The sequence below is a fragment of the Brassica rapa genome, chromosome A01 (genome assembly GCF_000309985.2).
Source record: "Brassica rapa cultivar Chiifu-401-42 chromosome A01, CAAS_Brap_v3.01, whole genome shotgun sequence".
Lineage (NCBI taxonomy): Eukaryota > Viridiplantae > Streptophyta > Magnoliopsida > Brassicales > Brassicaceae > Brassica > Brassica rapa.
Window position 1 is genome coordinate 23347847 of NC_024795.2, and position 16257 is coordinate 23364103.

The 16257-nt window shown below is 35.7% G+C and overlaps 2 protein-coding genes across 3 annotated transcripts; one reads left to right on the top strand and one right to left on the bottom strand.

The window, feature by feature from the left end:
- Window positions 1-5650: 5650 nt before the first annotated feature.
- On the bottom strand, window positions 5651-13185 carry LOC103838383 (F-box/kelch-repeat protein At3g17530-like). Of its 2 annotated transcripts, none has more exons than XM_033290109.1 (2): window positions 9619-13185; window positions 5651-9318 (listed from the first exon to the last, which is right to left on the bottom strand). In XM_033290109.1, exons 1-2 carry the CDS (start codon window positions 10773-10775, stop codon window positions 9228-9230), a joined length of 1248 nt encoding a protein of 415 aa, XP_033146000.1. In that variant the 5' UTR covers window positions 10776-13185; the 3' UTR covers window positions 5651-9227. The 2 variants fall into 2 exon arrangements, with proteins under 2 accessions (XP_033146000.1, XP_033145996.1); XM_033290105.1 differs by having other exon boundaries at window positions 5651-9327.
- Window positions 13173-15156, top strand: LOC103837663 (probable 1-acyl-sn-glycerol-3-phosphate acyltransferase 5). The gene is made up of 3 exons (XM_009114023.3): window positions 13173-13284; window positions 13657-14383; window positions 14449-15156. The coding sequence occupies exons 2-3, from the start codon at window positions 13809-13811 to the stop codon at window positions 15008-15010; spliced, it is 1137 nt and encodes a 378-aa protein (XP_009112271.1). The 5' UTR covers window positions 13173-13284; window positions 13657-13808; the 3' UTR covers window positions 15011-15156.
- The last annotated feature ends 1101 nt before the right edge of the window (window positions 15157-16257 follow it).

Consider the following 16257-nt stretch of genomic DNA (forward strand, 5'->3'; position numbering starts at 1 on the left):
TAGCATAATATCTAAGATTTTTTATCCTAATTATCTAGATAATTCTATGAGAATATCTAGATTTTTATCTTATGGAGGTGGAGGATAATTCTAGATATTGAGTTAAGTTTGGGCTAAAATGATTAGTAAATTATTAGCCCAAAATGTGATCCAAATCAAGTTTAACTTTCAACACCCCCTCTTAAACTTGATTTGGTTACTCCTAGTAAGCTCCTCATCTTGATGAAGTCTTCTCGCTTGAGTGACTTGGTGAAGATATCAGCTACTTGATCATTTGTCTTCACATACTCCAACTGCACATCCATCCTGGTAACACATTCTCGAATGTAGTGATAACGAGTATCGATGTGCTTACTCCGGTCATGGAAGACTGGATTCTTCGCCAATGATATTGCCGACTTGTTATCCACAAATATCTTTGTTGGCTCCTCTTGTGGTAGGCTCAATTCCATTAGCAAGTTTCTTAACCAAATAGCATGGCAAACACATGAAGTAGCTGCCACATACTCTGCTTCACAAGTAGAAAGGGTGACTATTGGTTGCTTCTTTGACATCCATGTGAAAGCAGTTTCTCCAATGAAAAACACGAAGCCACTTGTGCTTTTCCGGTCATCTACATCTCCACCCCAATCGCTATCGTTATATCCAACAAGCTTGTAATCATCAGAAATGGAGTAATACAAGCCAAAGTTGATTGTACCTTTGATATAGCGTAGGATCCTCTTGGCTGCCTTGAAATGAGTTGTTGTTGGATGCTCCATGTATCGACTCACAACTCCAACTGCGTGTAGGATGTCGGGCCTTGTGCATGTTAGATATCGTAAGCTTCCAACCAAACTCTTAAAGAGTGTTGGATCCACACTCTCTCCTTCTTCTTCCTTTGACAACTTGACTCCACATTCCATTGGCGTGCAAACTGGATTTGAGTCATCCATCTTGAACTTCTTAAGCACCTCTTTTGCATAGCCTTCTTGAGTAATGAAGATTCCATTTTCTTCTTGCTTTACTTCAATGCCAAGGTAGTATGACATTAGTCCAATGTCGGTCATCTCGAACTCTTTTGTCATCTCCATCTTGAAATCTTCAAACATAATCGGATTGTTGCCAGTGAATATCAAGTCATCAACATATAAGCATGCAATCAATATATCATTGTTTTGAGTTTTGATATAAAGTGCATGCTCATATGGACACTTGATGAAGCCTTTCTCCTTGAAGTACTTATCAATCCGAGTGTTCCACGCTCTTGGTGCTTGCTTTAATCCATAAAGCGCCTTCTTCAGCCTTAAGACTTTGTCTTCTTCTCCTTTGACTATGTAGCCTTGTGGTTGCTCAATGTAGACTTCTTCTTCAAGGTCTCCATTTAAGAAGGCTGATTTTACATCCATTTGATGTATCCTCCAACTCTTTTGGGCTGCCAATGAAATGATTAGTCTAACCGTTTCTAAGCGAGCAACTGGAGCAAATACCTCATCATAGTCGATCCCGGCTCTTTGACTATAGCCTTTTGCCACCAATCTTGCCTTGTACCTTTCAACTTCTCCTTTAGAGTTCTTCTTTGCCTTGTACACCCACTTCACACCAATTGCCTTGTGTCCATTTGGAAGTGAGGCTAACTCCCATGTATCATTCTTTTGAATCGAATTGATTTCTTCATCCATTGCACTTCTCCATGACTTCTTTTCTTGGGCTTCTTCAAAGTTCATAGGTTCGCAATCCGCAAATAGACAAAATAGAGTAAGATTGTCTTGATTTTCGGTTACCTCGTAGATATCTTGTAAACTTCTAAAATGTGGAGTCCTTTCACTTGAGCTTTCATCTCCTTGAGAACTTGTTGTTGGTGAAGTTGGTGGTGTAGCTGGATCTTCTCTCGGTTGCTCCACATTCTCTTCTTCAAAGGATGGAAAGAAGTTGTAGTCTTCATTATTTGATCTCCAATCCCATTCTCCTTCTTCATCAAAGATGACATTCCTACTAATGATTGTCTTCTTTGTTTCAGGATTGTAGAGCTTGTAGCCTTTGGAGTTAGCGTCATACCCAATGAAGATATACTTCTCACTTTTATCATCTAGTTTGCTCCGCTTCTCGTCTGGAACATGAGCATGAGCAATGCTTCCAAAGACTCTTAGATGTGAGACTCCGGGCTTCCTTCCGCTCCAAGCTTCTTGTGGTGTCTTTTCTAAAACACTCTTTGTAGGCGAACGGTTTGATATATAAACCGCACAAGCAACTGCTTCTGCCCACAACTCCTTTGGTAGCTTCTTACTCTTGAGCATGCTTCTTGCCATCTCAAGTATTGTCCTATTCTTTCTTTCCGCAACTCCATTTTGTTGAGGGGTTCTTGGCACCGTCAATTGTCTTCGAATTCCATTATCTTCACAATACTTCAGAAACTCCTTGGACATGAATTCTCCTCCTCTATCCGATCTCATGGACTTGATCTTAAGACCACTTTCCTTCTCAACATGGGCTTTGAACTTTTTGAAAATTTCAAACACTTCTGATTTTTGTTTCAAAAAGTAAACCCATGTTTTTCTTGAAAAGTCATCGATAAAGAGAATGAAGTAGTTACTCTTACCAAGTGAACTTGGTTTGATCGGACCACATACATCTGTATGTATGAGTTCTAGTGGCTTTCTTGCTCTTGTCTCCGACTCCTTTGGAAAACTCATCTTGAATTGCTTTCCAAGTAAGCAACCTTCACACACTTGATTTGGATGATTGATGCAAGGTAAGCCTTTCACCATTTATTTCTTGGAAAGTAGCTCTAAGCCTCCAAAGTTGAGATGCCCAAATCGAAGATGCCAAAGCCAAGATTCCTCCTTGTAGCACATCTTGAGACATCGTGCAATGTCATTTTGAATGTTTAGGACAAACATTCTATTACTTGACATCGGCACCTTTGTGATGAGATTATTTGCATTATCTCTTAAAGAAAGGCTATTATCCTTTAGTCGAATGTCATAACCTTTCTCTAAGAGTTTTCCTAGGCTCAAGATGTTGGTCTTCATGCTTGGAATGTAGTAAACATTGGAAATGAATTGATGATCTCCATTCTTCAAGCGGATGAGAATATTTCCTTTACCTTTCACCTCCATCTTCGATTCATCTCCCAAAGCCACATTGGTTTTCACCGATTCATCAAGCTCCACGAACATGCTTTTATTTCCACACATGTGGTTGCTTGCACCACTATCAAGGTACCACTTGTGAACCTCATTTGGTTCATCCTTCTTGTAAGCCATCAATAGTATATCTTCTTCCTTGTGTCGTTCTTCAACATAGTTGGACTTCTCTTCCACTCTATTGTTGTTTGGAGTTTTGCACTCAGAAGCATAATGTCCAAACTTTCCGCAACTATAGCATTTGATGCTTGATTTATCGTACCTTGATTTTGGGTTTCCTCTTCCACGACCTCTTGATGAATTCTCTCCTCTTTGGTTGAAGTTGTCTTCATATGGTCTCCAACCTCGTCCATTTACACCACGACCTCGTCCTCGGAAATGACCGCCACCACGTCTTGGATTGCTTCGGCCACTTTCTTCCTTGTGATCAATTCTCATCTTGAGAACTTGCTCCACAATATCTTCTTTCTTCTTCTTCTTTTCTTCATAAGCTTGTAGTGATCCAAGAAGTTGCTCCATCGTCATAGTCTCCAAGTCTTTTGTCTCTTCAATCACCGTAACAATGTGCTCGAATTTCGAATCCAATGATCTAAGAACTTTCTCCATGATTCTCACCTCATCTAACTTCTCACCATTTCTTTTTAGGTTATTAGTAACCGTCAAGACTCTTGAGAAGTAATCTGAGATGAGTTCTCCTTCCTTCATTTGTAATGCTTCAAATTCTCCTCTTAGAGTTTGAAGTCGTACCTTCTTAACTTGTTCCGCTCCCTTGTAAGATGTCCGAAGCTTGTCCCATGCTTCTTTGGACGTCTTTGCACCAGCAACCTTCTCAAATGTATATTCATCTAATCCTTGATAGATTAGACAGAGAGCCTTCTTGTCTCTCTTCCTTGAATCTCTCAAACCATCTTTTTGAGTTTGAGATAGACCACCATCATTCTCCGGTTCATTGAAGCCTTTCTCGACTATCTCCCACACATCATGTGCTCCTAAGATAGCCATCATCCTAAGACTCCAATTGTCATAGTTGCTCTTAGTGAGCAATGGAACTTGGAGGGGAACACCACTATTTGCCATCTTCAAAGGGAACTTGTAGCTCTGATACCACTTTGTTGGAATGAAAAACTTTATAAAGATGGAGAAAGTGTTTAAGTGTTTGAAGAGAAAGTGTTTTGTGTGAAGAAAAAAGATTTTATAACTTAGAAGAGGATTTTTATTACTTATTACAAACTTGGATTATTTCTTGATGATACAAAATGATGGGGAGTGGAGGTATTTATAGCCTCCAAAGTACAAAATATCTTACATATTTTAATCCTAAATCTAGAGAATTCTAGCATAATATCTAAGATTTTTTATCCTAATTATCTAGATAATTCTATGAGAATATCTAGATTTTTATCTTATGGAGGTGGAGGATAATTCTAGATATTGAGTTAAGTTTGGGCTAAAATGATTAGTAAATTATTAGCCCAAAATGTGATCCAAATCAAGTTTAACTTTCAACATTGTTAACAAACTTAGTTGTGTTTCTTATCTAAATAATTGCATCACTGTAAGACTTGTTCTGAGTTTAGCTATTTTGGACCCTGTTTTTATTTTATTTGGTCTCTCTCTCTGTGGTCTTTAGCCAGTTTCTGGTTCCATTGTGCTGTGAGCGGAATCCTTTGGGTTCTGATTCATATATTGCTTAATGTTGAGTTTGGGTGTTATTCGTTAATGGTTAATGCTTCTGTTGTTGTCTTGGTCTGCCCCTGCAAGCAAGCAAGCAAATGTGTGTTTGAAGTCTTTGTTGTTGTCTTTGTGTCTGATCATTTTTTTTGCAGGTGGAAGAAGAATACATGTGAGACAAGAAGACATGGGAGTAGACACTAGAAGATATGGGAGTAGACACAAGAAGACATGTGACTAACATGGCTTAATGCACAAGCCATGGTCAAGATCGTCTCCTCATCTCAATAAAGTCTCCTGAAGAAGAAATATCTTGTCTCTTATGTAACATTACGTATTCACATGATTGTAGTAACAATCTTTCAGTTTTTTCCATTCCTATTATTGTCTCCTCCATTGTGAATGGAGACAATGAGAATGATCTCTCTTTTTAATATGTTGTTATGTTTTTTTTGTTAAAATTTTTATGTTCTTTCATGTTATGAAATTCAATCATTCAACTTAAAAGAAAAAAAAAATTTTAAGAACCTCAATGAGATTCTCCCATTGGATTATGAGAAATTAAATTAAACTAACAAAGGTTCTAAACCTTTCAAATCACTAAATTAATTACTAAATTATTGATTAGAGCTCATTATAGGTTCTTACCAATGGACTTGCTCTAAGATGAGAGATTCTTAAAGAGCATAGGGTTTGAACACGAGGAATCGGCTAGGGTTTTAATTTGGAAGAGTCCCGGCAATATTCGGGTAAAGCTTGAGGCCCAAGTTTGAGTTACTGGTTTACGATATGGAAAGAGAGTTGAAGAAGTTTCAGCAGTATTTTGGGTTTAACTTGTGATCTCTGATTGTTTGTTAAGGTTTTGTTTCATTATGTGATACATACTAATTAATTAAATAAATCAAATTATATGTTACAGTAGAGTAGTAGTAGTAGTTGTGGAAGGAGAGAAGAACGCTTGTCTTGATCGCTCTAAGGTACCTCTTCATGCTATTCAACACTACGTCACGACTCACGAGTCATGATCAAGATAACTTTCTTACACTTTTCTCTGGTCGATTTCACAACCCCTCCCCTTGATAGCTAGGTGTGTACGGTCTTCTCTTGTGTGGAACATTGTCTGTGTGTGTATGTATGCGTGTGTTTTTTGTATGTGTGTGTTGGTTCGTTTTTGCAGCTTTGTTTGTTCAAAAGATGAACATAAAATCTAAAGATGAACAAGATTAAATAGTCATCAACATCGGGTCATTTAAAATACATTGACTTATACATATCACCACCGACTGGTGGTGAGAACGACCCTAATTATAATCTCTACCTAATAGCCGTACACTAAATGTTATTTATACTTGGCAAAGCAAAAGATAAATGGAGGAAAAAACAAAATGAATCTCAAGTTCTTTTTATTAATAGCTTCACTTTTACTTGTATGCATTGCATCTTCATGTTCGGCAGTCATTCCTGTTTTCAGAAACCGGAAACTTAGTAAGTCATTTGATTAATGTATACCCATATATATATGATATTATTATGTTGTTAGAATCTGCTCTACCTCTCTATATTTTTGTTGTTTTATGCGATTTATGTGAAAGTTAATTAGTTTTGAGTGTTTTACAAGTCAATGAAGGAGAAGATGGAGAGATTCACACTCGCAAGGAAAAACAGATCAGTGTAAACTTCAGCCGTTCACCTCCTGCCAAAGGCTGGATTTGTTGCAACGATTGAAGACGCTCTGAAAAAAATTACTAAGATCACATCATCCCAACATAATCATTATCGGAGAGCGATTGAATATGTAAGAGCATTAATTTGTAAATTTCGGGGTTAAAGTGTAATCTTTTGAGACTTCAGCTTGTTTTCAACCTTCCAGTTTCCACTTTTTGTTTTACAAGTCAGCTCGTAATGAGTTTCTGCTGCATGTACGTGTGTATTGTATGTTAATTTTGTTTATAACAAATTTAATTTGAATTTACTTCAAATAATAACATTTGTATTGAATTTTTTTTGAAGTAACATACTTCTGATTTTAACAAAGTTAATTAAAAAGATATAAAAAATTAGCATAGTAATATATAGAAATAATATATTCATAATAGGTTTGCAGTCTCAAACTCGAATGTTATTCGTAAATTCTACAGGATGCCTACAAGGTCTCTCTCTTCGACTAATGAGTTTTCAGCTGAGTTAAGATAATATATACTGCTACCAAAGTATCCTTCTCCGTTTGCTGGCGTATTGCGTGGTGAAAATTCACTTCCAAATTCCAACACATTCTAATAAGGTTGGTCTTAATTATGAAAGTTAGTTGATTCAACGAACAAATGGTCTTAATTAAAGAAAATGGTGGCTTACTTTCTTTTGAAAGACCGACAAACAAATTTCCATGTGATAAATGAGCATCATGTTTATATATTGAACATGACACGCTATCAGTCTTATCTGACATATAATTAAATCAAACAAATCTCAATTACAAGTTCATCATCAAAAGACAAAAGTCAAAATGATTACTAAAATTTCTTGTATAGTTAACGTTATTTCTTGGATGCATACATGGTTGTGGTGGTGGAAACCAGCTATCTATTACCCTAACTTATGATTGACAGTGGAAGGCATTATGAAGGACATACGTTCGTCTACGTTGATGCACCAAGTCAGGGGGGAGGGGGGTGATCACAAATTATACTCCAAATTAAGTAAAGCCATAAGAGCAGATTCAAATATGTGTTCAGAAATATAAAGGTCTGCTGGAAAATTTTGAATTGCGATCACAAGGAAGAGCGTCCGGCATAACCAAAACTAGAGTAGACTAAGGGAAAATGATCATTTCATTCCTCAAGTATTTGAAATTAACAGTTTAAATCCTCAACTCTTGGGTATGCAATTTAAATCCCAATGTTAGTGTTGACTTCACAACATTAGTCTTGAAAAAAGTAAACGTTAGATAATACCAAAAAACGTTAAATTAAACAGCTAATCTCCTTCTATTTTGTTTCTTATCATCTGCTTCCCCAAATCAAAAGCCAGAGTTCTAAATCCTAAAAGCAGCATCTTCTTCATATCAAAATTCAGAATTTTATTTTCCTAAAATAAAGTCTCCGCTGGCTTTAAGACTCTAAAGAAGATTTATTTTTTAAGTTTAGCTTCTTTAAAGCAAGCTCTAATTAACCTCTGGGTTTTGATTTAGAGAATATGTTTTTAGCAATAAAAGAAAGTTTTTGAAGTCAACACAAACATTAGGATTTAAATTGCATACTAAGAGTTGAAGATTTAAACTGTTAATTTCAAATACTTGAGAAATTAAATGATCATTTTCCCAGTAGACTAAAACTGATTTTCATTGGGCTTTTATTGTATATTTGTATCTTGTTTGTGTGATAATTGTTAAAGGTGTTTTAGGGAAATGCATATTGATAAGATGTTTTTTTTTTGGAGATATATCTTTCTTGAAATATAGATTTATGGGACTATATTTTCAAAAGGAATATCCTAAATTACTAAGGAATAATAATTTGTTAAAGAGTGAAATCATCTCATCAATTTATTTAGGCGTATTTATAGAAAATGAAAGGAATACATTTTACAAAATACCCAAAATATGGTAGATAGAGAATCAAAGTCAAGCAGACCTCCTGCTAAAGTAATCAAAACTTTATATTCTCTTCGAGCTGTTAAAAATCCAAAATAAAAAATTTGAGCCCTTACAAAAAGAATTTATTGACAAAAAAATATTTTATAAAAGTTTTTTTTCAAAAAATAGAATATGTCAGAATTGATATTAAAAATTCACCTCTAATTGGTAATTTTGATGGGATGATGAAGTTCATAATCGTGTTAGAGTGACTTTTATTTTACCAAGATGTAGGATGTCAATGTTTCAAAAATAGAATGCTACATTCTAAATAACTTATAAGAAATTGCATTCAATGACTATAGAAAGAACAAATATTAGTTATATGGAAAACGGAATAATAGACACTGTGCTTATTTGATAAACCCCGGCTAACCTCAATAGACTATATAGCGAAAAAGAAGTGAACTTTGAAAGAACCTTCGTCTTTCTTTTTCTTCAAGTTAGAGGAAACTTGAACCACACTTCTCCTTTCCACTACGCTCTCAACGTCTCTCGAGAGCAAAGAAGCAAGTTGGAGGCAGTCTGTGTGCTTCTTTCGCATTAATCTGATGGTATCAATGTAAATAAAATGAAATACAAAACCATTGCATTTACTCAGATTTTAAGAGTCAAAATAAGATAATAAACTTCAATATGCGTTCAATTTATTACAACATTTGGGATTGTCCAAAAAAAAGAAAGAAGAAAAGATAGAAATCATTGCGACATTCAAAGCAACAGCAAGAGAACTTCGATGTGCTTTTTAGGTCTGGTGTCACATTCATTTCCTAAACCATTTTGGGACATTCAAAGCAACCCTAGAAACTTCGATATGCTTTAGGTTTTGCTTTGGGTGTCACTTTTGTTTCCTCAACGCTTCTTGCCGATGTGCCCTCCTCTGGTTGATACCTGTTAAAGCTAACAAACAGTTAAAGGGAACCCTAACACAAAACATAATAATATAAATACCTTAGCAGTCTTTTAAACATGCATTTTTTCTTACAAGAGAACAATCTTTGTGTGAGATTTAAGCAATCCGTTTTAAGAACAACGTATATGAATCTATGAAGCTATAAGATGCTGATATTTAGTTTCTTAATAACTACTCTTCACTATATGCATCCAATGCAATTATAAAGTATTTGAGTAAGATCATTCATTAGAACAAAGAAAAACTAAACAGAAACTTAGTTAATATATTTGACTAACCTCCTTGCAATTCGTTTCCTTTTGCTTTTGCGCGTACTCTTCCTCACAACGTGAACCGGGCTTGGAACATAATTCATGAGATGTGGCCATGATGCATCTATTGTCACTTCTTCATCATAAACATGTCTCTGTATATTCTCTCCAATAACGAAAATGCTGGTACCCTCTTCGTCACCATCATCCTTGTCTGTACAACAACACACTGCCATTTTATGCTCCTCGTCAACCACGAAGCTGACAACATTTAACAGCACTACGTCCACTACCAAGAACTTGCCCCACGACACCTTTTTGGTGCCAATCATGTTGCTCACCCATATCTTCATCTCAAATGAAAACAAGTGAAGATACTGATGTAACACCGAGAGTTGTTCCTCTCTAACAACTGACAGAACAGCGGTATCTTTATGCCCATAATCCACTGAAACACCAGGACCAGCACTCTCATACGGAAGAGGGAGAAACCCAAATTTCTCTCTTGTGAAATCAAAACTGAGTATGAACTGGTTTCCATATCTTTTAGCAACCCAGTAAGTGTTTCCCTTCACAGACACGCCGCAAGCTGATATGTACGAATCATGCTCATCCACATCTAACACCCTCCATGAGTCAGACATAAAGTCATACAGTTCAAACTCGGAAACGGTACGCCTCATTTGCATGTCGAAATAACGACAATACCTCAAGATCTTGTAGCTATTAACACAAGAAGACTTGCTGCCTTTGTATCCAAGAGCATATTCGGAACAGCCATTACTTCTAGGTTTGACATACCTAGTTTCACGGTTACTAGGGTTGCAAACCAGGAGCCTTTGTTTTCCCACCATAGTGCATAGCACCAACCCCTTGCAGTAAAAAATACTATCTATTTGTAAATCATTTGAATCTTGTAAAGATCCAAGTTTACCTCCGAACTCCATGGTCGGATCAACGTTGTTATGGACTCCCTGGAGGTTGATGGTTGTTGAAAAAACACTAGTATTCAACAATAAGATGAACTCTCTTCCGGTTTGAGCCAAGTGTTTCTTGGCGAGTAGATCTTGGCGTAGGGCGTACCATCTCTTGCAGGTAGTTTGCCATTGTGGTCGAGACTCTTTCGGAACAAGGGTGAGTATCTTCTTTTCCAGATCAAATGGAAGGTCGGTTATCATCACCATCTTCTTCTAGTAGTGATTTCTGACCTAATATCTCTCCAGGCAGAAAGTATAGGAGAAACGATACAAACTAGGGTGAACTTTTTTTTTTTGTTTGAACACCAAAACAACGGTAAACTAAAACTGTTTTTCATTGGGCGTTTATTGTATCTTAGTCATATGATAATTGTTAAAGGTATTTTAGGGAAATGCATATTTTGTGAAAATTTCAAATCTAAATTTATCTTTCTTTTGGAGAAAAGATATCTATCTTAAAATGTAGATTTATGGGAGACTTTTTTTTTGGCCAAAAGATTTATGGGAGACTAATTTCAAAAGAAATATACTGAATAAAGTAAGGAATGATTCTTTGTGAAACAGTGAATTCTTCTCATCAATTTATTTAGACATATTTTAAAAAAGGAAAGAAATAATTTGTTGATAAAAAAAACTTTATAAAATTATTTGTATCTTTTAAAATATATTTTCATTCAACAAGAAGATGACAATGGGAGGCGAGATAAGTTTAACGGTTGAGATTTATGATATAGGCAGGAATGAGACTAAATGAGAACCGTTGGTACACAAACATGACTTAATGGACCTATATTTTTGGCCCGTTTAGGTTTGACCAGAAATGAGTTTGAAATCTGATAGGCGTGATGGACGATATCAGTCATATTTGGCATTGGGAGGTCCCTCTTGGCTGCACGCTCGTATTTAGAGAGAAACCTCGGAGAGCGATGTTTGATTCTTATTTAGAATGTTGTCGCTTGCTTTTTATTTTTCTCTGTCTTGTTGTATAAGGCATTGTCCTCTATGGAGGCGTTTCATTTCTTTGAATCTTTTTAATCCAGACGATTAAAATAAAATACCCTTTTTAAGGCTGACGAATTAGCAGATCAATAAAAAATATTTTATTAATTATTTAAAACTAAAGATAATTTATTTTTATAAATTATATTATAGAAATTTGAATACTGATTCAATTTTTGGTTCGATTTAGTTTGGTTTCGAATCTATCAGTAATAATTAAACTGTATTAAATACTGATCACAAATTATAAGAGTAGATTCAAATATGTGTTCAGAAATGTAAAGGTCTGCTAGAAAATTTTGAATTGCGAACGCAAGGAAGAGCGAATAAAAATTATCCGGCATAATCATAAATACCTTTTATAAGGCTGGCGAATTAGCAGATCAATAAAAAATATTTTATTAATTATTTTAAAATTAAATATAATTTATTTTTATAAATTATATTATAGAAATTTGAATACTGATTCAATTTTTGGTTCGATTTAGTTTCGTTTCGAATCTATCAGTATTAATTAGACTGTATTAAATATTAATTTTGTCAAACATTAATTGTTGTTTAGTGATCCACTGACTACTGTTTATGGTTCTATGTGTTTGGAAACATGGAAAATACATCAAACCTCCAAATCTAAATTATATAAAAATAAAAATACTTCAAATTTTGAAACTAATTATAAAATTTCTCATATAAATTATTTATATTTTCTTAAAATTTAATGGCTATTTTTATTTTTCATGACTAATACAATATATTGTATTACTTATAATTTTAGTTATTTTTAATGTGACTAGTAATTATTAAAATTATTCTATTATTTTATATAGAGAAATTAATAACTAAGTTTTAAAATTAATTAATATTATTTATAAACTATATAAATTTATTTTACAGATATTAAACACAAATAAGTTATATCAGATTATTGTTTAAATTATAGCTAATGTACCAAAAATTGTATGATTATTTATCTTTATGAAAATGTTATTTATTAATTATTAATTAATTAAATGTTGTAGTTTCTATCCAAAAATATCAAAATTCGTTTTTCCTTTTAAAAGCTCACAAAAGTTGGTTTTTGGTTTTTCTTCACAAAGTGGTTAAACTTTTCAAAAACTAGTTTCCCTAAATTTTAGGGAATCTATTTATTAGAAATCTTGATTGGCAAATCAAATGGTTTCTACAAAAACAAAAACTAAAAACTAAAACTTGATTGGATGAAAAATGGTTTTTGCAAAAACAAAAACCAAAAACTAAAACAAAAACCACGAACAATCAACCTCTTACTGTCCTACGAAGAGATTCTACTCTGCATTTAAACTTTATGGGCTTTATAAGCCCAGCCCAACTTTTTAATTTCTTAAAGATATTTAATGAGGATGAACAAATAATGGTGACATGAAGCCAATTTAATATTAATGAAAAAGGAGGAGAGGGGACAGTGGTTTAAATTTCCGCACCATCCTTGAGTACTTTCTACGAGAACCGGTGGCATAAACCGTGATTACCAACCACCTCCGAGCCCTTTTTCGAACAAGTCGTAGTCCTTTTGACTTGCTTGGTGATCTTTTTTTCTCGGCCATTAACTCTTTCTTTCTGCACTGTTTATAATAAGCACGGTAAGCTGTCTTCTTCTTCTATCTTATTTCCAGAACAAAATAAAACAAAAAATATCTGATAGTATATTTTACATCTGCATTGTATCCTGATTCTTTCTGTAAGTTTGCAATGCTCTTTTTTCTTATTGTATTATTTGGATTCCTTACTCAGATTTGACCTTGAATCTTGATTATTATGGTCGGCTGTTCATTTTTTCTTGACAATGTATATGTCTGCGAACAAAGGTTATTCTTTATTTTAAATCCAAATATTAGTCAGATCCTTAGATTCTTGGTTTGATTTTTTTTCTATTAAAAAACATGTTTATTTTTGAACATGTGCAGTGTTTAGTAATTAAATATGAAAGCTTTCACATGAACCTTTTATGATTTTCTCATCTTCTTCAAATTTTATTAATTAAATTCCAGACATTTGTTTTCATTATTAGTTTTGTATATTCTGTTGATTAATATATTATATGTTATGTCAGGTTCTTTAAGTCTTTGATCATATCAAAGCAGGTGAAGTTAAGAACTCTTATGATGATGTTGTAACCATACGAACCTCTGATGGTGTCAATTCTTGAATCAAGAGCAGACACAACATAGGAGGGTAAATAGATTATCTTAAGGTGTTCACAAGATGAAAAATAAAGTTACAAAGAGTGAAGGAAACATACCGAACTCTGACAACAAGTTGTCTCTGATAAGAATGTTGAGAGGTATAACATGTCTGATGGTGCTGGTTTCAACAGCTTTTATGATGTTGATATTCTGGGGGTTCCTATCAGGCGTAGTGTTGAGACTCTTCAGCATACACTATAGCCGTAAATGTGTTTCTTTCTTCTTCGGCTCCTGGCTCGCCTTGTGGCCTTTCCTCTTTGAGAAGATAAACGGAACCAAAGTTGTCTTCTCTGGGGACAAAGTTCCTTGCGAGGAACGAGTATTGCTCATTGCGAATCACCGAACCGAAGTTGATTGGATGTACTTCTGGGATCTTGCACTGCGCAAAGGCCAGATTGGGAACATGAAGTATGTGCTGAAGAGCAGCTTGATGAAACTACCTCTGTTTGGTTGGGCGTTTCACCTCTTTGAGTTTATTCCCGTTGAGCGGAGATGGGAAGTGGATGAAGCGAACTTGAGGCAGATAGTTTCGAGTTTTAAGGATCCTCGAGATGCTTTGTGGCTTGCTCTTTTCCCTGAAGGCACAGATTACACGTAAGTTACCGCGTATCATTCTTGTTTAAAAAACCCTTTTGGTTTAAAGCATTTTCACCATGCAGAGAGGCTAAATGCGAAAGGAGCAAGAAGTTTGCAGCTGAACATGGCTTACCAGTACTGAGCAACGTCCTGCTTCCAAGGACTAAAGGTTTCGTCTCTTGCTTGCAAGAACTGAGTTCCTCACTTGATGCAGTTTATGACGTCACCATCGGTTATAAAACCCGTTGTCCGTCTTTCTTAGACAATGTCTACGGTATTGAACCATCAGAAGTTCACATCCGAATCCGTCGAATCGACCAAAGCCAAATCCCAAATCAAGAAAAGGAGATCAATGATTGGTTAATGAACGCGTTCCAGCTCAAAGACCAGCTTCTCAGTGACTTCTACTCCAGTGGCCATTTCCCTAACGAAGGAACAGAAAAAGAGTTCAACACACTGAAGCACCTCATAAACTGCTTGGCAGTGATTGTCTTCACGGTCATCTGCGCGTATCTCACCTTCTTTTCGTCGATGGTCTGGTTCAAGATCTATGTCTCTTTGGTCTGTGCCTACTTGGCCTCCGCTACACATTTCAATCTTCGTTCTGTTCCACTTGTTGAGACTGCAAAAAAGGCCTTCAAATGATTAAACAAATAAACTTTCATTGTTTTCCATTTTACATGATGGAGTAATGTTTTTTTCTTTTACTGTTAGATTTTGAGGTTAAGACTCAATCCAATTTCTACTTATGAAATGTGAGCACAAGCTGCAAGCAAAGTGTTATACTTCAATCAAATCTCCTTCGGAAAATGCACTTGTAACTTCACAATGGCCGAGATCACAGCGTTCCACGAGTAAACGTTTCTCTCAGGCATTTCGTCGAACACATTCCGAGCAGTAGTATATTTCTGGAGTAGAGATTATCGAATAGGTTCCAAGTGATTTGTCGTCGAGGTTAAACCAGCTTTAATGGAGCGCGTGTGTGATAAGTTCGTAACTCGGAACTCTCGTATCAACACAATCAATCTCGAATACGTAAAGAACTCTCGATCTTATTGAGACTCAAACCAACGTTTACAAACGAAAAGGATAAAAGGATAAGCTGAATAAGTGAATCTCAGATCATGATCTCATGGCGATCCGTGTCTGAAGATTCAATCACGATCTCATGGCGATCGTGATGAAGGGAGACTCATGGCGTCTCACACTTACAACATCATTCAACATAACCAGTAACAGATGCAACGATGACGTATTTAAAGGAGAAGACTCTGAAACCGCAAAGCCTCTAATAACATTAGAGTCTTTGCCTTGCCTTGCCACCTAAGCTTTAGCCAACAAGAATGTTTCTTTCCCTCCATCTTTATTCTTGGCTTCTCTCTCGTGCCTATGACCCTATGGAACGTATCAATACCCGCCCCTTTCAGATGCAGCTTGTCCTCAAGCTGAGAATATAAAAAACCCAGTGGCAGTGGTATCATGCGTAACAAAGAAGGAAACCAAACAACCTCTCCACGTGAAAGCTTGTTATATGCATCACCCATGTTGTCACAAGTCCAAACTCACAAGAAAGCCAATCCCTGCTTCTCCAACGATGCCAAATACCAAAGAGTTTGTGCACAACCGGTGTAACAGTTCTCTGCGCCGTGGAAGTGAAAGTGATCTGAATCAATAGATGAGCTGTGTCAATCTCCACCAGAAAAATCATGCTCTGTACAACCAAATCTCGACTCAGGTTTCCATCATCTCTGCGTGGCAAAACGCCTGCTTCTCCACTTATAACCAACACAACAAGATGCGGCAGATATTCTGTCCAGGCCTTGAGAAATGTTTTCTTCCGCCCACGGAAATAACCTGCGTCTCTGAACTGAATGAGTACTACAGCCGAAGTT

What these genes read in the sequence shown, in the direction of transcription:
- LOC103838383 (XM_033290105.1), bottom strand. Translation starts at nt 10,775, where the DNA reads ATGGTGATGATAACCGACCTTCCATTTGATCTGGAAAAGAAGATACTC. An exon ending in AGGAAACGAATTGCAAGGAG is followed by an intron (nt 9,328 to 9,618) that starts GTTAGTCAAATA and finishes ACTGTTTGTTAG; the next exon opens with CTTTAACAGGTATCAACCAG.
- LOC103837663 (XM_009114023.3), top strand. Translation starts at nt 13,809, where the DNA reads ATGAAAAATAAAGTTACAAAGAGTGAAGGAAACATACCGAACTCTGAC. An exon ending in CCTGAAGGCACAGATTACAC is followed by an intron (nt 14,384 to 14,448) that starts GTAAGTTACCGC and finishes TTCACCATGCAG; the next exon opens with AGAGGCTAAATGCGAAAGGA.